At 38.7% G+C, this 27,130-nt stretch overlaps 1 protein-coding gene across 1 annotated transcript in view; it reads left to right on the top strand.

Moving 5' to 3' along the window:
• Window positions 1–3,406: 3,406 nt before the first annotated feature.
• Window positions 3,407–27,130, top strand: part of OGDH (oxoglutarate dehydrogenase) — a 91,267-nt gene continuing 67,543 nt past the window's right edge. Inside the window, exon 1 of the mRNA XM_044663783.1 lies at window positions 3,407–3,640. Within this exon, the coding sequence (XP_044519718.1) occupies window positions 3,419–3,640 (222 nt within the window). The 5' untranslated portion in view covers window positions 3,407–3,418. The remainder of the gene's footprint in view (window positions 3,641–27,130) is intronic.

The raw sequence follows: 27,130 nt of genomic DNA, 5'->3' as shown, positions 1-27,130 counted from the left end.
ATACCACAATTTGTTCAGCCATTCCCCAATCGAAGGGCATCCCCTCATTTTCCAATTTTTTTTGCTATCACAAAGAGTGCAGCCATAAATATAATAATATTTTTGACATTTTGCAATCCATGTTCTCTCTCCCTTCCACCCTTTCCTCCTCTCCAAGACAATAGATAATATGATATAGATTACAAATAAGACATATCATTTACACTAGAGAAAAACTAATGGAGGAAATAAAGTGAAGATTGGTAATTCTTCCATCTGCATTCAGACTATCAATTCCTTTCTATGGGGTTGAATAGCCTTTTTCAATATGAGTACCTTGGAGTGGGTTTGGATCCCTGCATTGTTGATAATAGTTAAGTCATTCACATTTGATCATAGACACTAATGCTGTTACAAAGTATCACATTTTCTTGGTTCTGCTGACTTTGCTTTGCATCACTTCATATAAGTCTTTCCAGATTTTTTTTGTGATCATCTTTTTTTTTTATCATTTCTTTATGGCACAATAATATTCCATTATAATCATATGCCACTACTTTTTCAACCATTCTCCAACTAATGGACATCCCATCAGTTTCCAATTCTTTGCCACCACAAAAAGAACTGCTATAAATATTGTACAAGAAATATACAATTATCAAGCCAAAGGGGAATAATTTTGTAGGATAAAAATCTGCCAAGGGGGCAGCTGGGTAGCTCAGTGGATTGAGAGTAAGGCCTAGAGACAGGAGGTCCTAGGTTTGGATCTGGCCTCAGACACTTCTCAGCTGCGTGACCCTGGGCAAGTCACTTGACCCCCATTGCCCACCCTTACCACTCTTCCACCTATGAGCCAATACACAGAAGTTAAGGGCTTAAAAATCAATCAATAAATAAATAAATCCACCAAATAGCTGTACCCAAATTGCTGCTTGGGTAACATTTTTTAAAAAGTAAAGCTAATACAGTGATTCTTGATGATTAGAATAACTGATAGAATAAGTAGATAGGTGTTTTGTTGTCCCTCTATCTTTACTTTTTAAAAAACCCTTAAAAAAAAAAAAACACCTTCCCTTTTTAAACCCTTACTGTGTATTGGTTCTAAGACAGAAGAGTGGTAAGGGCTAGGCAATGGGGGTTAAGTGACTTAAGTACTTGTGCCAGGCACTTTACTTAGTGCTGGATACAAAAATAGAGTTTCTGGACTCAAGGAGCTTGCAGTCTAATGAGGGAGATGAAATGCACACAGTTATTTTCTCTCTTTTTAAAAAAAAAAGTTTATCTTTGGCCTTAGAATCAATACTGTTTATTGGTTCCAATAATTGGTTCCAAGGCAGAAGAACAATAAAAACTAGGCAGTGGGGATTAAGTGACTTGCCCAGGGTCAAACAGCTAGGCAGTATCTAAGGTCACATTTGAACTCAGGATACCCCACTCCACTCCCAATCTCTAGGCCTGGCTCTCAATTCACTGAGACACCTAGCTGCCCCCAACTGTTCTCTTTAGCATCTTTTGAATATTGTTTGTTTTCATATAGAGCAGAAAATTAATAAACTCTGAATTTAGATCCCACCTCTGCCACTTCTTAACCTCTCTGGGGCTCTTTTGCTTCATCTATTTTTATGATCCTATAAATAGTAATAAAAATACTTAATTTTGATACAAAAGTCATCTCTAGATCAAGGTTAGAATTTTTCTGGTTTATTAAATTACTTTGAATCTTGTCCCCAAATTCCTTTAGGGAAGTTCACACGAGTTGTAGAGAAAATTTGTTCATGGCTCAGTTATTCATAGGATTTAGATCTAGATAGGGCTTTGAAAAGTGTCTATTCCAGACCCCTCATTTTGCAGATGAGGAAATTTTTTTACCCAGTCAGTTAATTAGTACATGACAGAACTTGAACTCCAAGCCCTCTCCTCAGTCATTTTAAAACTTCAGGGGGGTAAGAGGGGAAAGTGGCCATATGTGTCAGGTTTGGCCACATAACAGAGGCATTTATCTTCTGTCTGACCTGGTGGGTGTGAGTGTTGACTTTTGAGTGTAGCAACACTTTGGAATCTCAGTTGGTGTTTCCTGAGTGTACTCCACACCTTGTTTTTATCTTAAAATTATTTTTTCCTAAAGATTCTATGGACCACTCCTGACATATACTCTCTCTTTTTTTTTAACCCTTACCTTCTGTCTTAGAATAGATACTAAGTTTCTGTTCCAAGGCAGAAGAGAGTGATAAGGGCTAGGCAATTGGAGTTAAATGACTTGCCCAGGGTCTCATAATGAGTGACTGAGGCCAAATTTGAACCCAGAACATCTCCAGATATGGCTCTATCTACTATCCATCTAGGTGCCCTGATATGCACTTTTTATAGTATTTCTTACAGACTATATGCGTAGTTATATACATGTTTTTTTTTTTGTTCTATCCTTGTTCTACCAACAGCACTTGTGACTGAGGAACATTATTGAGAGAGGGGGCTTAAATTCCAGGCACCATGTTCCAGTGAGTCACTTAAGTTCTTTGACTGTAAATCTCCTCATTTGTAAAATGGAAGGGGTTAGACTTGATAGTTTCTAAGGCCCCTTCCCTTGGGCACCTAGGTGGTGCAGTGAATAGAGTGCCAGGTCTGAAGTCAGGAAGACTCCTCTTTCTCAGTTCAAATCTGGGTTCAGGCACTTACTTATGTGACCCAGGGCAAGTCACTTAATCCTGATTGCCTCAGTTTCCTTATCTGTAAAATTAGCTGGAGAAAGAAATGGCTATCCACTCCAGTATCTTTGCCAAGAAAACCCCAAATGAAATCACAAAGAGTTGGACACAAATGAAATGACTGAACAACTTCCAGTTCTCTATGTATAAACATATGTGACCCTCATTATATGGCTAATTCCAGCTCAGCCTCTCTCCAAGGGATTGACTTGAGTCACTCACACTCTGGGCTTCAATCTAGTCAGCTCAGCAATGTAACTTCTGTCCAAGAGGCTGGAACAGTCTTATTTTTTTAAACTCCTAAGAAGGTACTGTGTGTTTTAGAGAACAGGTCAAAAGGTCCTGAGTTCAAATTTGGCCTCAAACATTTACCAGTTGTGTGACATAGGGCATCTCACTTAACCTCTATCAGCCTTAGTTTCTTCATCTCCAAAATGGGGGTCATTACAGGTTTATGAGGATCAAATGAGAAAAAATATGTATTCTAAAACATATATAACCTAATACTATATAAATGTTAGCACTTAATATTGTGTTCCCCTGGCATAACCTTGAAGGACCCAAGCTTGCCTCTGCAACTTGGAAGTGGAGTAGGATCTCTGGTGCAACCAAGCTAATACAATTTAAAGTCTAAAAATATGTATTTTCCTCCTTATCCCAATTGTCTTGCTTCTCAAATACTATTTTGTTTATTCCTATTTCAACAGGAGCTCGTGTGAGGCTTCAGGACAAAAATGTTTCATTTACGGACTTGTGCTGCTAAATTGAGGCCGTTGACGGCCTCACAGACTGTTAAGACACTTTCACAAAACAGGCCAGCAGCAGCTAGGACGTTTCAACAAATTAGGTGCTATGGTGCACCTGTGGCTACTGAGCCCTTTTTGAGTGGGACTAGTTCAAATTATGTGGAGGAAATGTACTATGCTTGGTTGGAAAACCCAAAAAGTGTACATAAGGTAAGAGAGAGCTTTCCAGCATCAACTTTTCTCCATCGTATCAGGTTTGCTGATTTGAGCAATTCAGTGATTGGGCTCAGGTAAGTGCATTTATCTGAAGGAGTCACCAAATAGAAGGCGGTATGGAAAGCTTGCACCTTTCAGTTCTTGTACATCCGACAGCAGAGTTGGACTCTTCAGCATCTGGATGAACAAAATCAGCATTCTCTGGAGGCCTGGCTGAAGTCTGATGAGCTTTGAAAGAACTAAACCCAGGGAATAGTCAACTTTCAAAATTCAGATTTGTCTTCAAAGAATACGAGAAAGTGCTTCTACGAACCCCACCGAGGATCTCGCCAAATTTTTGCTGTTGGGGTGAAGTGTTTCATAATAAGAAGGAATATTCATGAAGGCTTATTTATCCGAATAGTGTGAACACAGATATAATTTTTCATGTTTTTAAGAACCTCCTTATAATTAATAAGTATTTTTTTATTAAATGTTCAATATTAGGTACACAAAGACAAAAATGAATGAAACAGTTCGTGCCCGTAAGGGAGTTTACATTCTAATGGGAAACAACATGTATGCATATATATTTATATGCAAAGCAAATGCAAGATAATTTCTAGGGGAAGAAGTACTAACAGCTGAGAAGATCTGATGTTTGTGCATGCTAATATGTGTGCATCCTTCTAATAGAAACCTGAAACTTACATTTTAAATTCCCTGCCAGAGGGTAGGGATTTAGATTCATATTTAATAACCATTTCTTTGGTTTTAAGTGATTGTTAATTTGTGGAAAGGAGAAAAGGGGGAAATTATGAAAGTAATCATTTCTGATGTTAGAGTGGAATCATATGACTATAATTACATACTTGTAATATTTGTAGTTTACAATATTTTTACATATAACACTGTATTTTATAATGCAAATTAGAGAGCCAGCATTGTGTAGTGGATAAAGAAGCCTGCCTTGAAATAAGGAAGACTTGAGTTCAAAAAAAATTTTTTTTTAACCCTTACCTTCCATCTTGGAATCAATACTATGTATCGGTTCCAAGGCAAAAGAGTGGTAAGAGCTAGGCAATGGGGGTTAAGGGACTTACCCAGGGTCACACAGCTGGGAAGGGTCTGAGGCCAGATTTGAACCCAGGACCTCCCTCTCTCTGGGCCTGATTCAATCCACTGAGTCACCTACCCCCTTGGGTTCATATTCTGCCTCTGACACATAATGGTTGTATGACTCTAGATAAATCACTTAACCTCTTACAGCTTTAGGCAATTCTCTAAGCCTAGAGGTTACAGAGAAGATGCTTTTCTTTCATCAGTCTCATCTTTACACTGGGCTAGTGGGCATAGTCTGTATATTGAAGTTTTCCTGCTCTTTAAAAATTGATCTGCCAAGATGCCTAGGGAATAGCGTAGTAACTGCCAGGTGATATTATGAGCTGCTGTTTTAGAATTTCTACCTTTTTTTATGGGACAGCATTTGGTGGGGGAGGTGAGAGTCCTTATAGTTTCTTTAAAAAATATATTTTTTTAAACTCTTAACTTCTGTCTTAGAATTGATACTTCTATCTAAAAGTAGTTAGGGCTGTGCAACTGATCTTAAGTGACTTGCCTAGGGTAACATAGCTAGGAAATATCTGAGGTCTGATTTAAACCCAGAACTTCCCATCTCTAGGCCTGGTGCTCTATTTATTGAGCTGCCTATCTGCCCCTGACCCCTTATATAGTTTTATGACAAGTACTGATGAAACTCTTTCATACCTGGAGATTTGAGGTCAAAGTATCAGGATACAGAGTGCTTTTACATAATCTGGATCTGTTTAGGGATCTGATAAATGTTTCAAATTGCTAGAAATTACACGACATATAAATGACTCATTTATAATACTTCTGATATGTTATCTAACAATCTGGAGAACATAAAGAAAAGTCTAATAAGAAACTTGGTTAGGATTTTGTTGACCTGCCACTTTCAGTCTCTCTTGAAGAAGGGATCTTATGTCATTCAAATCAGATGAGAAAGTAGTCCTGTTGCCCTTGTGCTCTAATTTTTTGTTAGATGATGCCTGATTTTTTATGAAAATACGGTTGTACTTTTGTTAACTCTATAAACAAATTACCTGCCCAGAAAACACTTTGTACAAATAGTTTTTATCTCAAGCTTCATCATCCTAGAACTCAGTTGTTGTTATAAGTATGTGTGTGCATATGTATATTTTTTCTTTCTTTTTTTTTTTTGAAGCAGATCATTTTAAGATTATATCATAAATAGGTATAAGTATTCTAGTTTGAGAGAATATCCATTTTAGGGTTTTCATAAGTTCTCTTGGCCTATCCTAATAAACACTTTCACTGAAGGAATTAAATTAGAACACTTAAGACCTTTTAAGCACCATGTGTTGATTTTGCAGCAATTTTAGCATAATAATTCCCTATTTCATGTAAAAAATTTTAATATAACACATTTTTTGAAATTTAAATTTTTTGATACCTTTTGTTTCAAAATCACTTATATTTTCCAGTAATCCTTCTTCCCTTTTCTTTTTCTTTTTTTTTTTTAAACCCTTACCTTCCATCTTGGAGTCAATACTGTGTATTGGCTCCAAGGCAGAAGAGTGGTAAAGGTAGGCAATGGGGGTCATGTGACTTGCCCAGGGTCACACAGCTGGGAAGTGTCTGAGGCCAGATTTGAACCTAGGACCTCCCGTCTCTAGGCCTGACTCTCAAACCACTGAGCTACCCAGCTGCCCCCCCTTCTTCCCTTTTCTAAGAGAGCCATTGCATGAAGAATAAAAAGAAAGGGAAAAAAGTTCAGCAAATCTTAATTGCATGTATCATAGAGCTTTAGTCTATGTAAACAATAATAATAACTATTATTATTGTAATCATAGCTAACATTCTTATAGTGCTTTGTTTATAAGGCTCTTTAGTGATGATGATCATTAAATGAGACAGCTGTCCTGATGGGCAATTCAGAAGCCAACATCTGACTTCAAGTCTATGAAAAGTAAAATGGGCTTTGGAAAGGGATGGATCTAAGTTATTATTCAAGGAGAGAGTTGCAGCATGACATTGCACATGGAGTCAGGTACTTGGCAAACACTTGATTCACATTTGGCAGCATCTAATTTTGATAAAATATCTAAGGTACCTAGGGTACAATATGTAAAGCATACCTAGAGATAAGCCATTCCTCTCTTCAGACAGCTTAAAAAGAAGCAGTAGATATGCTTAAATGAGTATACATACACAGATGACCCGATGTAGAAGATACTCTAAATTTAAACTTTTATTTATTTAATTTTTAATTTAATTTTTACATTTAAACTTAATGGGATTTTTTTTCCCTCCACCACAAACCAAAATGATCATTAGGTTGAGAACCAGATAATGTGGTTATTAAATGGATTATTTTATTTTTTGAAAGAAGCAAGCTACTTTATTTTGAGACTGTATGACTAATGTTTTGCTCCAGATTTCAATATATCATGTTCATTTTGAAGGCATATTTCTTCATGAACATTATAAGTTTATAGTTCTATTTGTAAGCACAATAACCATTTAAATATGTAGATTATCTGTATGTCCATCTGGTTTCACTAACTTGGGAATGGAAACTGCCCAATGAGGTTCCTTGGCTTAAAACTGAACTGGTGGTTTTTTGTTTTTGTTTTCCATTAGGAATAATTTGGGCTTGCCCTGTAGTTTCAGAGAAATTGTAAGGAAGGACAGACACTATGGGATTGAACAGTCAAATGAGCTGTTTTCTTCAAAGAAAAAGGGATATTTTTATCACCAGATCTAGATTTTGGCTTACTCTTTATCTCACTGCTTCCCCCTGCTTCTACTCTGCAGCAAAGTTACGGGTGTAACTCACATAGAAATTAAAAACTTTGGTGAAGTAGTACCGTAAAGCCTCAGAGACCAAAGGTGTTTAAGAATCAGGGAATGGGGGAGGGATAGGATCAAACCTGAATAATTGTACTGGATGATGTGAAAGGGAAGTAATTCAGTACAGCGTGAACAGCCCTGATGCTGGAACCTGAAGTCCCTAATCTAGCACTCACTTCTGACATTCCCTAAGTGGCCAAGCAGGTCACTGTACCTCTATACTTCTCAGTTCTCTCCTGTCAAAAGAGGAGGTTGGCTGGATCCTGTGTGGTCCCTTCCAGTTCTAAAGGTTGGTCCTATGACTTCACACCTCAAAAAATAGTCAGTTTTAATGGAAGGAACATTATCAGTGATGATATTTTGATGGAGGGAAGCCCTAACATGAAGAACTGAAAAATAGAATAATTGACTCATTTGATTTGGTGTCACAGCCCTGCTCCAAGTGACAGGGAACTTAGAGGAAGTTTGTTGTGGTCTTGAGCTGACTGACCTGGCAGTTCAACAGTTATTAAGTTTTCCTTTAAAAAGCAATGTGAGGGGGCAGCTGGGTGGCTCAGTGGATTGAGAGCCAGGCCTAGAGACGGGAGGTCCTAGGTTCAAATCCGGCCTCAGACACTTCCCAGCTGTGTGACCCTGGGCAAGTCACTTGACCCCCATTGCCTACCCTTACCAATCTTCCACCTATAAGTCAATACACAGAAGTAAAGGGTTTAAAATTAAAAAAAAAAAAAAAAAAGCAATGTGACAGGGGGCAGCTGGGTAGCTCAGTGGATTGAGAGCCAGACCTACAGACAGGAGGTCCTAGGTTCAAATCTGGCCTCAGACACTTCCCAGCTGTGTGACCCTGGGCAAGTCACTTGACCCCCATTGCCTACCCTTACCACTCTTCTGCCTTGGAGCCAATACACAGTATTGACTCCAAGATGGAAGGTAAGGGCTTAAAAAAATAAATTAATTAATTAAAAAAAAGAAACTACAAAAAAAAGCAATGTGACAGATATTAACATTAAAAAGATAAAAAAAATTATAGTCTCTACTCTCAAGGAATTAACACTCTTTTAGGCAAAAAAGGGTTAAAATAATGAGCAATGGGAGCAAAAGAGAGATCCAGATAAAGTGCTGTAGGAAAAGTGGAGGCAAAGGAGAACACTTTCATATAGGGAATAATAATCAAGGAGATGAGGGAAGGCTTCATAGAAAAGAAGACCTTTGAGCTGAACCAAGACAAATTCTGAAAGATAGAAAAGGAGGGCAGTGGCAGAAGGGAGGATCTCTGATAGGCCAGGATTGGTGGAACATTGTATACCTGAGAAGGAGCACAGTGAGGTGATCCTGGATAGATCAAGCCAAATTGTAGAGGGCCTGAAGTATCAGGATGAGGAGCTTGTATTTAAGGGAAATAAAGTGCTATTCATTCATGTTTGAGCTAGGGGTCAAGCCAGAGTCAGACCATAGAAAGGTTGATTTGACACCTATGTGAATGAAGGCTGAACAGAGGAGGAAACAAAATATGTTGTGGAGGTAGGATGATGGAACTTGGTAATTACTTGTCCCCCAGAAGTCAGCACAATGTTCTTTAAACTTCAGCGCTGATGCTACCTTTTTTTTTTTTTTTTTTTTTTTTTTTAAACCCTTACCTTCCGTCTCGGAGTCAATCCTTGAGTATTGGCTCCAAGGCAGAAGAGTGGTAAGGGTGGGCAATGGGGGTCAAGTGACTTGCCCAGGGTCACACAGCTGGGAAGTGTCTGAGGCCAGATTTGAACCTAGGACCTCCCATCTCTAGGCCTGGCTCTCAATCCACTGAGCTACCCAGCTGCCCCCCTGATGCTACCTTCTTATGATAAGCTTTGACTGATTTTCCCTTCTTGAAGTTAATCCTCACACCCAACTCAAATTGCCTTTTATTATCTTTGTATAACCTTGAGGGTAGGTACATGTTTTTGATTTTGCTTTTTAATCCATAGCAACTAACAGTGTATTGCACTTATGTATTGTTTGAATTGGAAGTGTGAGGGAGAAGGAAGAGTCAAGGGGAACATGGGAGGATCATAGAGCCATCAACAGAAATGTGGAAGTTTGTAGAAGGGCTAGATTTTACGGGGAGGAAGATGAAACAACAGAGGAACCAGAGAGGCAGTGGTCAACCAGGTAGGAGAACAATAAATATCATTGAGGCTGAGAAAAGAATATTGAGGAAGGATGGGGTATGATGTGTTAAATGCTACAAATAGAATGAGAGAAAACCATAACTTTTAGCAATTAATAGGTCATTGTTGATCTTTGAAAGAGCAGTTTCAATTAGGTATTGGAGTTGGAAGCTAAATTGTAAGAGATTGAGGCCTGAGTGGGTTGATAACAGGATTGGGAGTAAATGCCAACACTGTAAGGAAGAATATAGGACAGTAACTTGAAGGGGGGGGAAAGTTTTTTTAAAGATAGGAGAGAATTTGAGTACTTGTTGGCAGCTAGGAAGGAGCCTTTACATAGGAAGAAAATATAGATGATCAAGGAAGTCAGTGAGGCAGACTCCCTGAGTTGGATTGATGCTCAGATAAAATCAGAGGCACAAATGAAGGAATTAGTCAAAACAGAGAAAAGAAGCTAACAGTTTTTTTTATAATTCATTTGCCAGGATCTGGCCTAGCAGAAATGCAGGGGTCCTGTTAAAGATGTGATGTTTGGTTCTTTAGAAATCATGAATTTTACCTATGTATCACTTAACATCTCTTGCTTATCCTCTAAAAGCATTGTAAACACTTTAATGAGCATCATTTTACTCTACAACATGTATGTGTAGAAAAGATGTTTGAAAACCATTTTAAAAGCAGCAAGTATAAAAATACATCCCTGTGGCCAAGGAGTTCATCACCTGGTGGTCAACTTGCTAATAATGAACCTTCCTCATTTTAGCTAGATTGGTTCTTTGACAAGCATACAGTCTGGAAGCACCCTATAAATCTTTCTTGCTTGTTGTGGCTACTCCTGGAGTTTCCTCTGCTGGCATACCCTCTGAGAGTCAATTCTACCACATGACAGGATATCTGAGTAGGTGGTATGAAAATATTCCCTTAAGCAAAACTGATGGGGTGAGTTTGACAGAATTGTACAAGTCTTTTGCACAAGCTATTCTGAACTTAGGCACTTTTCTTCTCTTTTTCATGTTTGTAAAACAATCCTATTAATTTCTGCCTCTCCAGGTGTAAGAGGAGGAAATAGACTAATTGGGGTACCAATCAGTCAAACAGTCAACATTAGTGCCAGGCTCTGTACTTAACCACTGGGGAATTCAAAGAAGAAAAAGAAAGACAATTTCTGCCCTCAAAGAGCTTATCATCTAAGGGGGAAGATAATACACAAAAAGGGAGGAGGACTCCAGATGGAGTCTAACCACACAGGGCAGCTGATGGGAAATGAACAATTGATTAGAAATGCTGAGCCTTCTATAAAAGGAGGTGTTGCAAGAATTTTTTTTTTGCTCTGACCTCCAGCTCTCCAATCAGAGGGGAGAGGCAGCTGAGAGGACTGAGGAGGTGTGGAGTACCACAGCTGAAGCAGTCTCCATGACGATGAGATTTTGGGTGATGAGCTTATCCTGGGGAAAGCATGATGTTTGTGGAATCCAAACCAAGCAAAGCAGCTGGTAGGAAATTGAAGGCACCAGTTTCCCCAAACAGTGAGAAGATACCGATTTACACCTAATGTGTTTGTTAAAAGGAAGGCCGACCTGTCTCTGAATATGATTTAAAAGCAACTAAGTGGTACAATGGAGAGAGAGCAAGGCCTGGACTCAGGAAGACCTCAGTTCAAATCCAGATATTATCTGTATGACCCTGGGCAAGTTGTTTAATCTCTGTTTGCCTCAGTTTGCTCATTTATAAAATGGGAATAATAACAGCATCTATTTCTCAGGGTTGTTGTGAGAATCAAATGAAATATTTGTAAAATGCTTAGCATTGTGCTGGCAAATAGTAGGTGCTACATAAATATTAGCTATCATTATCCTTGAAATATCTAACAAACCTTATGGGCTTGCATCATGATGCAATCTTGTATCAAAGTGTAGATACTTGTTCTCAGCTGGAAAAATAAACAGATACTTGAATAGATCTTTGCAAAGTAGCAGGTTTTTTTTTTCTACTGTTTTTATTGTGCTACTTAATTTTGTAAGCATATGGTAAATAAGGGTACCTCTTTGGGCTTCCCACTGAGTCTTTTTAATTGCTTTTTTGCATATGTACAATTTATGGGGTTCTTTAGGAATATTAGAGACTTTTTTCTAAGATAGAAGATGTGGTTCTCTTATGTGAGATTTCCATTATTACAACTCTTATTGCATTTTTGAAGTTATTGCCTTGTGGCGGTCTTCATTTTTGGGAAGGGAAGAATCTAAAGAATTTCTGCTTTTAATCAATAAAATGTACTTGAGGTTGCTTTCCCTTTCCTTAGCTCTGTGGGAGGAATCTTGCAGAGAATGAATACTTTTGAAGAGCTTACAGTAGAGTTAAAGAGGTAAATCTAGCACACATTAAAAAAAAATAGGGGCAGCTGTGTGGCTCAGTAGATTGAGAGCCAGACCTAGAGACCAGAGGTCCTAGGTTCAGATGTGACCTCATACTTCCTGTGTGACCCTGGACACGTCACTTAACCCCATTGCCTAGCCCTTACTGCTCTTCTGCCTTGGAACCAATACACAGTATTGATTCTAAGCTGGAAGGTAAGGGTTTAAAAAAGTAACAGAATGGGACAAGATAAAGTACTAAATTGAATGGTATAGGATTGCTTTAAGTCAGAAAAGAGAATGCTGAAATTTGGAGTAGGCTAAAAAAAGCTTCACAGAGAGGTGGGACTTAAGCTAGAGGAAAGAGGAACAGAATTTGAATTGATAAAGAAGAAGCTAGAGAAAGGGACAAATTTGAAGGCAGGGCATTGAGAATGAATGTCATTTTTGTGGATGAGTTGGAAAATCAAGAAAAATGATGGGTCCATCAGTAGATAGAGAGCCAGGTCTAGAGACAAGAGGTTCTGAGTTCAAATTTGGCCTCAGATACTTTTTAGCTGTGTGACCTTGGGCAAGTCACTTAACCCCAATTGCTCTACCTGTTTGGCTCTTCTGCCTTGGAACTGTACTTAATATTAATTCTAAGATGGAAGGTTAAAGGGGCTTGGGGAGTTTTTTTGTTTGTTTTTAAGAAAAAAATTATGGGACCATATTGTAATGGGCTTATAAGACAAGTAGAGGCCTTTAAATTTGATTTGGCAAGAAATAAGGGAAATATCAGCAAATTTCTGCCCAGAAGATTGAAATATAAGGAAACTGGTGCTAAAAAATGTAATATGCAGTATGCTACGTGGACTGGAAGAAAAAAGAAACTGAAGTCAGTACCCAGCAAAAAGGCTAGTGAAGGAATTTAAGTATAGGGAGTGAATTGGGAGCTAAAATGATGACTAGAAGGCATAGACAAGAGATTTCTGGAGGGAAAGATACTGTATCTAATGACTTGAAGGTTTCCAGTCTAAGTGATGAGGGTGTCATAGTCAGAGGGAGATATGACACATCTCGCACATGATACTGATTTGATACTTAAAAGACAAACCAGAGTATAGTTATTCCTGAAATTCTGTAAGACTTAAATCCTTGTCATTAAAATCAGCTTTGGATGATCTGTGATAGGGAATGAAAGCATATTGATCTATTGATGCAAGATATTAGATGGATGTGTGTGTGTGTGTGTGTGTGTGTGTGTGTGTGTGTGTGTGTGTGTGTGTCAGAGACAGAGACCTAGATAGAATTAGACAGCAGATCAGGCTTAATGAGTAACTTTAGTAACTTCATCTTTGAGGAAAGAGACCACAATAATGTAATTCCATGAACCACATATCAGCCAGTCATTTTAACCTTCTTACTGTGTAAGAACTGCTGACAGCTAAATTATTTGATGATTAAGTATTTATCAAACACCAACACTGGGAAGAATGTATGGCCTTTGTCCTTGAGTTTAGTCTAATGGAGGAGATAAAAATGGACATGTGAAACAGAGTACTCCGTGGTATATTCAAGCTTATAAATGTTACAGGAGATGGGAAATGCTTGCTGAAGTCGGGCTTGATCTGGGCCTTGAACTGTATGTGAGTTTTGGCTAGAGAGGGCTGAAAAGAAAGCATTTAAGGATAGAGGAATTGAATGAGCAGAACTGTAAAGGAGAAACATGATTAAATCTTTGGGGAGATAGTGAGAAAGCCCCAGTGAAATGAAATGAAATGTCCATTTTAGAAATTGGTGAGAAATAAAATTAGCTGGAGAGAATAGGGTTGGGACTGATTATAAAGTTTTAAAGCCAAGTTGGGCTTCTTGAGTATGACAAAAAGGTATCATAAGGGAGACTTGTGAAGGGTGGAATAGAGGAATAAGATACTACTGTTAAGGAAGTTCAGGTAGGAGACGTTAAGCTTTCTAAGTGTGAGGAGATATAAAATTAGTATTGGAAACACACGGTCAGGAAGAAATCCCAGAGACCTTCAAAGGAAAATGGGACTTGTTGCCATAAGGGCTTTAGGGATTGGCAGTGAGTTTCCACATTGGACATAAATTTGAGGTTAAAAGACATTTAAAGAGATATGTCTTCTAGGCATTTGGAAATATAGGCGTGGAGGGGCTATGAGGAAGCACGGTGGTTAGAGCAAAACACACACACACACGTTCAGACTTAGTCCCAGATCCTTCCCAGCCATGTGACCCTGGGCAAATCACTTCACCCTGATTGCCTAGACCTTGCTGCTCTTCTGTCTTAAAATTGATACAAAGATAGAAGGCAAAGGTTTAAAAATAAAAGTGAGTTGGCTCAGCATGAGCTCATAAAAGTGCACATGGCAGTGAACAGAGGAGAAAACTTAAGGGATACCCACAGTTTTTGTTTGAGTCACTATAAGAGTACTCAAAGGAAGGTAATTAGAAATGTTGTAGAACCACTAAGATATTGTAGGGTCAGAAAAGGAGGTAATAAGAGTTTCAAGGAGTTCTTAGTGGATATGCAGAGAAGTCAGAAGATGACTGAGTAAAGACCATTATACTTGTCTTTCAGGTGATTTTTGGTTATTAGTCAAAAACTTTGGGAGGGAGGGAGGGAGGAAGACACCAGAATTCAGGCCTTTAAGAGGTAAATAGAGAGTAGAGTCAGTGGGTATAGAACTTGTTCAAGGATTTTGTTGAGGAAAGGGGTAGAGAGATTGCTAGATTTGGAGTTAGGTGATCTGCGTCTGGATCCCGCCTCAGACAGTTCCTGGCTATGTTACTACAGACACATATCACTTAACCTTTCTCAGCTTCAGTTTCCTCCTCACCTAGAGGAGATGGATAATAATAGCACCTATTTCTCAGGGTTGTTATGCATGTCAAAATGAGATAAAGATGTAAAGATGATTTACAAACTTTAAAGTACCGTAGTTATTGTAGGGTCAAATAAAGTTGCATTTTGTATATTCTGTTTTAAAGATAATGGGAGAAATGAGCATGTTTGAAAGTAGAAGAAAAGAAGTCCATGGAGGAGAGATTGAGGATGGCCATAGAGAGGGAAGAGATAATTGTGGGAGCAAGATTCTTCAGCAAGTGGGAAAGAATGATCCCAAGAACAGGTGGAAGGGTTTAACATTCTCTGGTGAAGGGGTCAGTAAACATCTAAAATAGTGAAAAACAAGACAGCATATAAGAAGGAAGAAAACCAGAGGGCCTGTCCTTCTGAACTGATCATCAGACCCTGAGTAAAGATTGTTTTTTTCTTTCTGGTGGTTTTGTTTGTTTGTTTGTTTTTTTTGTTTTGGTGGTGGGGGTGGGGTTTTTTCTTCTGGACCTATGAATTCATTCAGATAGGGATTCCCAGTGAGGAAACTCCCTCTTCCAAATAGAGCTACAGCTGTTTTCTACCTTAGAGAGCTGCCTGGGCACAGACAGGTGGTGACTTGCCAAAGGTCACTAAGTAAGGCTATGTCACAAAGGCCCTTCCTGACTCAGAGCCCAGCCCTCTAAGTACTGAGCCTCACACCTTCTGGATCTTTATGGATACTTCATCAGATTGAATGTTTTTTACATTTATATCTCAGATAATAAAATTTGTTTTCTTTTAGTGAAAATAAAATATATAGGAAGGAATTGATATATTTCAGCATAGGGCCTGTGGACAAGTACGGGGGGGGACAGCAGCATTTATTAAGGACCCACTCTGTGCCAAACGCTTTATAAATATTAACTCATTTAATCTTCACAACAGTCCTGCGACATAGGTGCCACTATTACCCCCACAAACACCACAAACCCTATTCCCCTGGAAGCATGAATAGCTTCAGTCACCAAAATAGAACTGACAATTGGCTAATATCTTTATCTTTAGTTTTGTTGCTGAGAGGAGTCCGTTTTAAAGGTGACTTTCCTTCTTCCCTGACCCTTCTCCACCAACGTAAGCCTCTCTGGCTGCTCTGTGTTTGACCAGGAATTGGAGGCTTTTAAACCATACTTTGTAGACCCTCAGGCCCAGATGTTATGAATTCAATTCAGCAAACTTTGATTAAGCACCCACTATGTCCAGAGTAGAGAGGCAGCCTAACTATAACTAATAGGGGCCCTACCCATTACATAGTAGCTGTGTGTCAGAGGACACAGAATTGCTCATTTCCCTAGGTGACCTTTTTTTTTTCTTCTTAAAAACATGGTTTGTGTGAGTTTATTTTCTTAGTACTAAGCCTAGTTGAGGATTTAAAAAATTTTTTTTTCTTCCTGACTCCAGGTCTAGCATTCTAATTCACTATTCCATCTCATTACCCAACTTAACAAACTTAGCAAGTGGTCATCTAGCCTCCACCTAAAGTCCTCCAAGGAAAAGGGATGGATCTCCTCTTTAATATACTTTCTTTTTTATTATAATAATTATTATTTTTAAAACCCTAATCTTCCGTCTTAGAATCAAGATTGGTAAGGGCTGTGCAATGGGGTTAAAGTGACTTGCCCAGGGTCACACAGCTAGGGAGTGTCTGAGGCCACATTTGAACCTAGGACCTCCCATCTCTGGGCCTGTCTCAATCCACTCAGCCACCCAGCTGCCCCTTTACAAAAAAAAGAAAAGGAAAAAAGTACATTCTACTTTTGGTAGCACTGACGTTTTTTTCTTTCTTTCTTTTTTAATTAAAATATTTTGTTGTTGTTGTGCCTAGGCAACTCTTAAAGACCATAAGTTTCAGGGGGAGTTTCTAAATTATGAGTTCCCTGTAAGTTAGTCATTCAACAAGCATTTATTAATTGCCTCCTAGGTACCAGGCACTGTGCTAATTAACTAGTGAATCATAAGTACAGATCTTTATGCTGTTCTCACTGCCCCCAAATTGAATAAGGCATATTTCTAGAGTTATAAAGAAAAGAAAAAACTATTCTTGCCCTTAAGAAATATGTTCTTTTATTAACCAGTGTTTTAAATGGTGTTTTTGTTTTTAACCAGTAATTGTCACAAGACATTGGTTTACAGCTGGAAGGGACCTTAGAGGCCATGTGATCCAATCCCCTCATTTTACAGACGGAAAACCTGAGGTGCAAAGATTAAGTGACTTATCCAGGATCACACAGCTAGTATCTGGGTTCTAAGGTCGGATTCAAGTTCAAGACTTCCTGACTCTAAGCTCAGCAGTGTAGAATTTTATAATTTCCTCTGAAATTCTGTAGGGAAAATTTGCCACTTAGCTGTGGTGTAGAACAGTAATGCTCTAACTTTTGGGGTCTCAGGATTCCTTTATACTCAAAGGAAATGAAGGGATACTCTCCCTGCCCCTCAGCTATTGTTTATATAGGTCATATCTATCAATATTTACCATATTAGTAGTACTACAAAAATAATTTTGACTTCCTGAGAGGTTTCAGAGATCTCACTGTATCATTAGTGTAGAAAGACCAGAGACTGACTACCTTACCTACCTAAGAGGAGTTGGAAGTATGGGGAGGAGGACTAGATTAAACCCTCTCCATGACCTTTTCAACTAAGTCCACAATTCTAAAAATAGGTCAAATGAGTTGGGTGGAAGGCAGAGTGGAGACCACTGGGTGGAGTACACAGGACCCTGTACTTTTTTTTATTGAGGGCAGTTTGGAGAATTCATCCCGAGTATTGACCACTAGTCTTTTGCAGATGTAATTAAGACTGTATAATGTATCAGAACTACCTTTGGTCTAAAGCAAAGTCCGTGAAGTTGGCTCCCTTTTTCTGAAGTCAGCGCATTTCAGGGGGTGGAGTTGGGGCAGCTTGTTTTTATCTAGTATGTGCTGCTCTGTGCTTACTGACGTTTCACTTTTATATCAGTATGAGAAGGTCAGTTTATTTTTCAGGTACTTTTCCTGATGGACTTTTGAAATATGGACTAGACTATGCTATTGTAACTAAGAATACTTTTATTTTTTTCCTTCTTAAGACTTTAAACTTTGTTCTACTTTACAACTACAACATCTTTGTGTGTTGCATTTCTTCCTAGTGTCCTAAGGCAGGTTTCCTATTTTGTTAGTTTTTTATACCACCATGAAATTGGCATTATTTAAAGAGATTATTTCCTTTTTAAACCCTTTCTGCCTTAATAACTCTAAGACAGGATAAGGACTTGGCAAATGGGATTAAATTATTTGCCCAGAGTCACACAGTTAGGAAGTGTTTCAGGCCCAATTTGAATCCAGATCCTCCCTGTTTCCAGGCCTGGTGCTGTATCCACTGTATCACCTAGCTACCATGTCAAGAGAGATTTAACACTAAACCACACATCCTCCCTTTAGAAACTTGAATAAAATGCCCCATTACCCTTTGGAATGTTTTAATAAATAGGCATTTATTAATTTCCTACTATGTGCTTGGCACTGTGCCAGGGACCAGAAGATTTAAGCAGGATTATTGCTGTCACATGTAAGGAGATGGCTAAATGAATGCTCTAGAGTCTAGACAGTGATGGGCAAACTTTTTCAAGAGGGGGCCAAAGGAAAGGAAATGCTCATCTGTCCGTCTGTTTCTGAGGCAACTCTTTAGAAGTTTCATTGTATTCGTCAGATTAGGAATAATGTCGTGTGGCTGGATAGAACATTTCAGGGGGCTGCATCTAGCCGGCAGACTATAGTTTGCCCATCACTGGTGTAGAAGATCAATCAGAAAAGGAATAGGTATCTCTTATTTTGGAATAGTGGATGCCCAGCCTGTCTGGAGCCAGGGGACCAGATTAGATAATCTTTATGTTTCTTTTCAGCCCTTTGGGTCTAACAAATTTTATCTTTAGCCATTGTAATGTTTTTCCTAATTTGAGAGGGAAATTGGTTATGGACAGTAGCAGCTTCAGGCCTCTTTCAGAAAAGCATTGCCTCTCCTCCATAGGGTATAACCACTGGGGACTGAAGATTCTCAGGGAACCATATTCTCTAAGCAACTTGAATCAATCCTAATCTAGTTGGCAGCATTCGCATGAATCAGCAATCCCCATGGTTTTCAGAAACTGCTATTTAAGTTTCACTAACTTGTTACCCGGGTTTCATGAGGAATGGCTTTAAAACCATCACCATCAATAATTGAATTTACCAGATATATGAGAATATATTGGAATGTCTGCTTATGCCTTGCACTGTGTTTATGGTATTGGCAAGCTCTCTGGTATGCTGAAAATTAAATTAAAATTTGTTTGTCTAACAACTTAGTAAGCCTCTTATGTTCACTACTGATTAAGTGTAACATATCTTCCTTTCTGTTCTTTTGACTTATTTATTTGACTATCATCATATCCCAAACACCTTATGTTTCGTCTGGCATGCAATAGGTACTTGATGTTTGTTGATTGATTAAACAGTACAAGTACTGAAGGAAAAAGTCTTTTTGTATGATACAGTTGAGAAATAAGACAAATATCTGAACTAGTATGTCTTGCTAAGGATGAAAAGAAGAGGTCTCGGGGACTATTCTTTACTCTTAGCAATATCTTTAGGAATAAGAAGCAACACAAATACATATTCACCGAAGATATGGGACAGGGATAGGAGAATTTTAATCTCTGGACTGGATGGGGACAAAGGGAAACAGTAATTGGCCCTTCTCTGAATCCTGAAGGATTTGTTGAAGGCAGTTGTTGATAACATTTTAGGTACTGTTTAAAATCATGAGGCAATTGTGACTTTGTAGATAGAGGCTAGGATAGTGGCATTTAGGTGGGAGTTCTTGTCAGCCAGTGCTTCTTTGCTAAAGGCTTTAAGGAGGGAATAGGGGTTAGTGGACTCCACCTTGGAGTGCTGAGGTAAGTGTAAGGGGACGGGCTGAAATTAAGGTGAGAGATATTATCCTATCTCTACTCCACAAATGTTTTGGGCAGTTGTGGAGTCATTTTCTCCCATCCTTCACCAAATGATAGTGCTGATGCCTTATTGTCCCTTGTCAATTTTACAATCTGGTTATCTGGAAGGAATAGTCCCCTTTGGACTCTTTTCAACTATGTTGACGTAAGAGATGGACAAAATAGCAGGTGTCCTTGAACATGACAACTGAAGTAACAGAAATGTGCTGTGTCACCCAGTGAGAAATTGGGCAAATAAATGAATCAGTCACTCTTATGTGGGAGACCAGGCTGCTGAGCTCCATTCCCTGCCACTGGTAATCTTTGTCACCTCTACAATGTTCTCTGAGACCCTTTTAAGTTATACAGGGAGCTAATGAACTAAACTGTTATATAGTCCAGTTAATGTACTTCTTAACTGAAAGACAGTTTGGAAAACTGGAAAGATAAGATTATGTAAAATTTTGGAAATTGTCCCCTGAAACAGCTTATACTTAAAAACCTCAGGTGTACTTGAGTTTTGAAATTGCTTGTGAAAACAAATGAAAATGAGCTCTAGCCTTGGTACTAGGTTCATGAGGCTGGCAATGGGAAGGACTTAACTAATTTGAACTGTTGGGAAACGCATCAGTGACATTTGACCCTACCTAGTAGGGGCATCTTGTTTGTAAGGAACTGTTAGCTACAGAGCCATTTCAGATAATTTCTGGAGCTTTGGTCACTTTGAAGGAACAGAATAAATGATGAGTAATGGGCTAGATTAACCAGAATTGGAATTTTATTAGACTGATCGCAAGACCCTTGGTTTTGTAGCATTTTATAGTTTGCATAATGCTTTTCTCAAAACAAACTTATTAGGTGGAGAAAGTGGAAATTGTTTTATTTTTCTTTTTGCAGATGAGAATATCTGAGTATGAGAAAAAAAAGTTTTGACTTATTCAAGGTCACATAACTAGTGAAGACCAGAGCTATGATGTTAACCCAGAACTTTTGACTAAAACATGTTGGTCTTGAGTTTAAATCCCAACTTTTCTTCTTGTGTCTTGTGTCACCTTAGAATCATTTCACCTCAAGTTTTCTCACCTGTAAAATGAGATAGTTGGACTGTAGATCTCTAAGGTACTTTGCAGCCCCAATTCTGTGATCCTGTTACTTGCCCTGGGATATGCCACAAGTAAATATGCTTTAGAGATAGTATGGTTTGTATTTCACTTCACCCATATGATCCTCAGTTTCCTCAAATGAGACTAGAAAACCTCTAAGACAAGGAAGTTTTTAACCAGTGGTTCAGGAAATTGTTTTTAATTTGGATAACTGTATATCCATATAATTGCTTTCCTTTGCATTTTATTTTATGCATTTAAAAATATGAAGGAGTCCGTGGGCTTTACCAGACTGCCAAAAGAGGTCCATGACAGAAAAAGAGATTAAGAAGCCTTGCCTCAGAGTCTCCCGATCTGTGATCCTAGGACCTTCGGTTCCTAACCTTAGGAATATAATTTCAGGTCAGGATGAAAATGCAGCTTTCCTGTGTCATTGGTATTTAGCTGCAATGCTACAGAGAAAAAAAAATCAAATGAATGAAATCCAAAGAAATCCGAAGTGAAGTGAGCTAGGACACTCAGAGAATAAAATATGAAAGCCAGATTTCCTTGATTCTTTTTGGTTTTGTTTTTTTTCATTTTGGTTTTATTTAGGTTCTCCTAAGCTGCTTAAATTGAACAAGGAAAAGGGAGTAAGGGAGGAGTGGGTTTAAAGGAGAAGGCAGCATCTGTCCTTGGCGAAGCTCAATGCACTGTGTAAAGCTGTATTTCTAGGATATATGCCTTTTCCTTCAAGGAGGTTTCCAGCAGCCTGAAGATACTGGTATAAACCAGTTTTTTCTGACAGCCTCCTGCAGGAGCAAAACTTTCGTCATTACATTTGTGCTCAGCCAATTGAAAAGCACCTGGGGTTCCATCTAGAGTACAAAGGAAGGTCAGAGAGAAGAAGCCTGATCACAGGGATTGGGCCTGTCTCCCTTTAAGGAGGAGGTAGAACTCTCAGCAAGAAGCAAGAGGCTGCTTGCTCCTGCCTTGGATATAAATCTGTTGTTCTCTGAAACCTACAGCACCTCCTTAGGAGTTTAAAGAAATAAGGTGCTTATCCAGCCTTTGAGACAGAAATTTCTTTATAGGGCTGACTACAGAGAAGCCCAGAGAATGAAAATGGCTCATACCAACCCCTTAGAGAGAGGTTATGCTGGTCTTAACCCTCTCAATCATATATATAGACTTATAGATATAGATCTGGAAAGGGCCTTAGAGACCCTTATTTTACAGGGAAGGAAACTGAGGTCTGAAAAGATTACCTTCTGCTTTGGGATTCACAAGCTCAAAGGTATAGCCACCTACCTTGGGGATAAATATTGATAAGAAAGGTGATAGCTATCAGAGCCTAAAATGCACTTGACTGGTTCTCTCTCTTTGGTGAGGGTAAAACCAAAAAGACCTTTTTGGCAAGGATAAACATACCAAATTTCTTTTTTGGTTGGTTTTTTTTTAACCCTTATTTTCTGTCTTATTAATAATTCTGAGAAAGAATGGAAAGGTTAGGTATTTGGGGTTAAATGACTTGCCCAGAGTCCACATAGCTAGGAAGTATGTGAGGTCCAATTTGAACCTGGGGTCTTCCCACCTCCAGGCCTGGCACTCCATCTACTGAGGCACCTATTTGCCCCTTGGTTAGCAAGTTTCTATTGATGTACAGTTCTAATGCAGCTCCACTCTTTCATATAATTCAGTTTCTTGAATATTAAATGTCTATTATACAAAAAAGTGCTGATCTATGGGAAACTGAAATAAGTCTTTACCTTCAAGGAACTTATCTTTTACTAGGGAGGACATTATTAGCTGAGGGGTGAGAGTGGAGTAGGGCAAGGAATGAAGGAAGGTTTCATTGAAGAGGTAGCATTTGAAATGCGCTTTGATAGAAAAGGATTCTCAGAACTTCTAGCCACAGTTGGACTTTGTTATTACAAGACCTTGTGCTGGTTACTCTACTTCTCAAATTCTGATGAAATCCTAGCTGTGTGATCCTGGACAAGTCACTTAACCCCCGTTGCCTAGCCTTTACTGCTCTTTTGCCTTAGAATAGATATTTAGTATCCCCAAACTGGCCAATAGACATCACTTCAGACATTATTAATTCTTCCAGTGTAAGTTAAAGCTTTCTCTTCATGCAACTCTGCCCTCTTGCATTAAGTCAAGGGAATTTAATTAAGGATTAGGTGAAATAGTACTTGGAATAGCAGCTTTCTAGGTACTCATTCAGACTCATTCAGGCATTTTCTGTCCTCCCTACAGACTATGAGAACCATCTGAGGTATGAGGGTAGACTTGGGTAGCGCATGGGCAACCAGAAGGCTAGCACACAGAGAGGACTTGCCTTCTCCATCTCTTAGAGTCAGTTTTGGGCCCTGTGTTTGTAGAAATGTTTACCATAAATGTATCTTTGGAATAGTGCTTTGAAATTCATAAGGCTCTTGACATATGCTATATGTCAATCATGGGAAATAGGTACTACAACTGTTATAGAGATGATGAAATTGAGGCTCAGAGAGAGTAACTTATTTGCCCATGAATCACAAAGCCAGTAAGTATCAGAGGTGAAATTTGAACCCAGCTCTTCCTGTCTCCCTGGCAAGTGCTCTCATCATTATACCCACTGTCTTGTTTGTATATATCGTCTTAAGTTACTAAATGTTGCTCGTGGGTCATGGTTTTGCCATCCCTGACCTAGATACACTATACATTTACATGCATTAGCCTGACCCCATTCTGACAGCCTTATTGTAGATATATCTTTTCTCTCCCCACCAAAAAATGCTTCCTGTAAGAGAATGCCAGCAGTGGCATGTTTTGCTGCTCATTGAAGGTTGGATTTGGAAATTCACAAAGATTTGGGGAAGCAGGAGGCTAATGGTGAGAGCTCCAGTTTCCTAATGTGGTTTTTCCCGTTCTCCCCAGCCTTTGTAGAGATTGAATGAGTAGCCAAACTGTCATGGAGACTGTCGGTAGGTTAGATCCTAAAAACTTGATGTCTGTCTACAAAAGCAAAATGTACTGAAGACAATTGTGGTGACATAATGTATATAAAGTGCTTTCTAGACTTTAAAAGGGTTATGTAAGGGGGCAGTTGGGTAGCTCAGTGGATTGAGAGTCAGGCCTAGAGATGGGAGGTTCTAGGTTCAAATCTGGCCTCATACACTTCCCAGCTGTGTGACCCTGGGCAAGTCACTTGACCCCCATTCTGCCTTTGAGCCAATACACAGTATTGACTCCAAGATGGAAGGTAAAGGTTTAAAAAAATAAAATAAAAGAGTTATGTAAAAGTTCAACTATTATTGTCTTTCCGCCATTCCCATAATAGCTAAGAATTTTGCATATGTGGAGAATTTGGCTGTATTTGGCATTTCCTTTAACCATTCTAGAAAGCCTAGGTCATCATGCCATCCAGTAAAGCATGAACTGCCAAAGGTTAGTAAAGATTGCTTGAGAGAGCATAGAATCAGAGATTTAGAGATGGATGGGTTAGAGGCTGTCAAGTCCAATCTCTCATTTTATATGTAAAGAAATGAAAGGACCATAGAGATTAAGTGATTTGCTGCAGATCATACAAATAGTGAATGACTGGGGCAAGATCTGAAGCCAGATCCTCTGACTCTAAATTTAGGGCTCTTTCCACTGGACCCTTTTAGAATAAAAATGAATTGAGTGGAGGAGAGAATTAGGCAAGTAAACACAGTAGTTCTGATTTTAGAATGGATATGTAACCATATAATTAATGCAGTGGAATATCTAATTTTAATAATGGAGTAGATGGAGAGCTGCTCTCAGAGTCAGGAAGACCTCTGGCCTCCCTTTGACTTATTTTATAAGCCATTTAAATTCTCCATGGCCTGGCTGGCTTCACCACTGAGAAGGAGCTCATCTACATAGATGGGGGAAGTTTCATTAGCCTTTCCAAGCACAGGTCATCTCAGGGCCAGATAAAAATGGTAACAATTATGGAAATCAGTGGGAAAATTAATTTTGCTTCCCTGACGTTAACTTTAGGGATGGAATTTCAGCAAAATAACTGGTAAGTTAACCCTTTTTTGCTTAAGAAGTCTATAAAGCCAAGGAAGAAAATACTTATGCAAGTTTAACAGTTTGGGTTGATTTGCATTAAGAATATTACTTTAGGGGGCAGCTGGGTGGCTCAGTGGATTGAGAGCCAGGTCCAGAGACGGGAGGTCCTGGGTTCAAATGTGGCCTCAGACACTTCCTAGCCATGTGATCCTGGGCAAGTCACTTAACCCCCATTGCCTAGCCTTGCCGTTCTTCTGCCTTAGAACCAATACCTAGTATTGATTCTAAGATGGAAGGTAAGGGTTTATATATTAAAAAAAAAAAAGAATTAAAAAAAGAATATTACTTTAGAATTTAAAATAATTAAAATAGTGTTAATTAGAAATTAAAATTATTACAGTAGTCAGAATTATAACCTTATATAGAAAACTTAGTAGAGAGCACAGCTAGGTGGCCCAGTGAATATCAAGGTAGCCCTAGAGATGGGAGGTCCTGGTTTCAAATCTGGCCTCAGACACTTCCTAAGCTGTGTGACCCTGGGCAAGTCACTTGACCCCCATTGCCTAGCCCTTAGCACTCTTCTGCCTTGGAACTGATACTTAGTATCAATTCTAAGACAAAAGGTAAGGGTTTAAAAAAATACCAGTAGATAACAAGTAAAACTCTTTTTGTATTGTCATAGACATAAAGAATGCTTTTGCTGTTTCCCTCTCTTAGTGGTCTCTTTCCTTCTCTAAAGTAAGCCTGATCCCTCCTGTGGCTTGGAGGGATTCTGGGTTCTTAAGAGCTGGGCCAGCAGAGTAGAAGTTCAAGCAGAGTGAGCAAAGCTCCCAAAGCTTCTGGTATGACCTTGGTGGTTAGACTCCGTCATTTGCAGACCAGCTCAGCCCATGTAGCTTTAGAAAGTTTCCAGCCCCAATGTTCTTGAAGACTGTTTATGAAATCATGTAAATGCTGGGAACTTTGTCAAGAAAGGGAGCTCCCTAAACCAATAAGACTATGGATCCCCTTGAAGGATTTAGGTCAGGAACCTCATTGAACTATAGGCAGACATGGAGGAACTCATGGATGAACAGAAAGTTGAATGAAACCTCTGCCTGTTTCATAGCGTTCTTAGCATGTGATAAGCCAGTTCATCTTAATCCTTTGGAAATCTGGTTTTATTGGGCTAAAGTTGGAAGTGCTAATCTTCCTTATGAAAGATAGTTTGATGTATAGAATTAAAAAATGTAGACCGTTTCATCTTTTTTGGGGGGGCAGGGGAGTTTTTTATATCCTTAGGCAACCATATGGGTAAATTTTTATTATTAGTTGGATTTTGTATTGTTCTTTAAGATTTACAAAGCATTTTATGTATGATCTCATTTTGAACCCCCACAACAGCCCTGTGAAATAGATACAGATTCTTAGGTACTCATGACTCCCAAGGCTAGCATTCCATCCATTAAGCTAGGCTTCAGTGCTTAAATTTAGTAGAATTACTACCCCTAAAATAAATATTTAAAATAATAAATAACTTTGCAAAAATTGTTGACTTCTAAAGCTCTGAATACTGTATTTTCATCATGTTCAGTTTCCTTATATGTGAAATGGGTATGACAATAGCACCTCCCTGACAGGGTTTTTATAAGGATCAAATGAAATAATATACATAAAAGAGCTTTGCAGAATTTAAAGCACCATGTGAATGTTAGTTATTATTAAATTTAAATTTGCCCATATAGCCCACAGTATGTGCTTTTTTGCCCCATCTATCTTCTCTTTAGCAGGACGTGCCATTTAGCCATTTCCCATAAGTAAGCACAGATTTACAGTAGACAAATGCATCTCACAGTTATCACAGAATGGAAAGTTCAATAAACTTCCTAGCTGTCCTTTAAGATTTCCTTACTAGGGGAAAATATTTGTTAGCTAAGAACAACTGTTCTGTAGAGGCTAGCTCATTGGGCAAGTTGTTTGTCCTCCTTGGCCTAAAAAGGTATGTTTCCTTATCTGTAAAGTGGAGGAAGCCCAATTTCATTTCACTTTTTAGCCTCCCTCCAACTGAAAAATTCTCTGATTCTAATCCAAGGTGGAGATAGCTGAAAAACTGAATAGAGATTTGAGCCGTACCAAAAGATAGATGAAGTCAATATTTTGTTGATATGTTGGTTAGTTTTGCTGAACATATTTTTCC

Source organism: Gracilinanus agilis, chromosome 2 (assembly GCF_016433145.1).
Source record: "Gracilinanus agilis isolate LMUSP501 chromosome 2, AgileGrace, whole genome shotgun sequence".
NCBI classification, from domain to species: Eukaryota; Metazoa; Chordata; class Mammalia; order Didelphimorphia; family Didelphidae; genus Gracilinanus; species Gracilinanus agilis.
The sequence above is the reverse complement of the archived record's forward strand: the minus strand, read 5'-3'. Positions and strand labels throughout refer to the sequence as shown.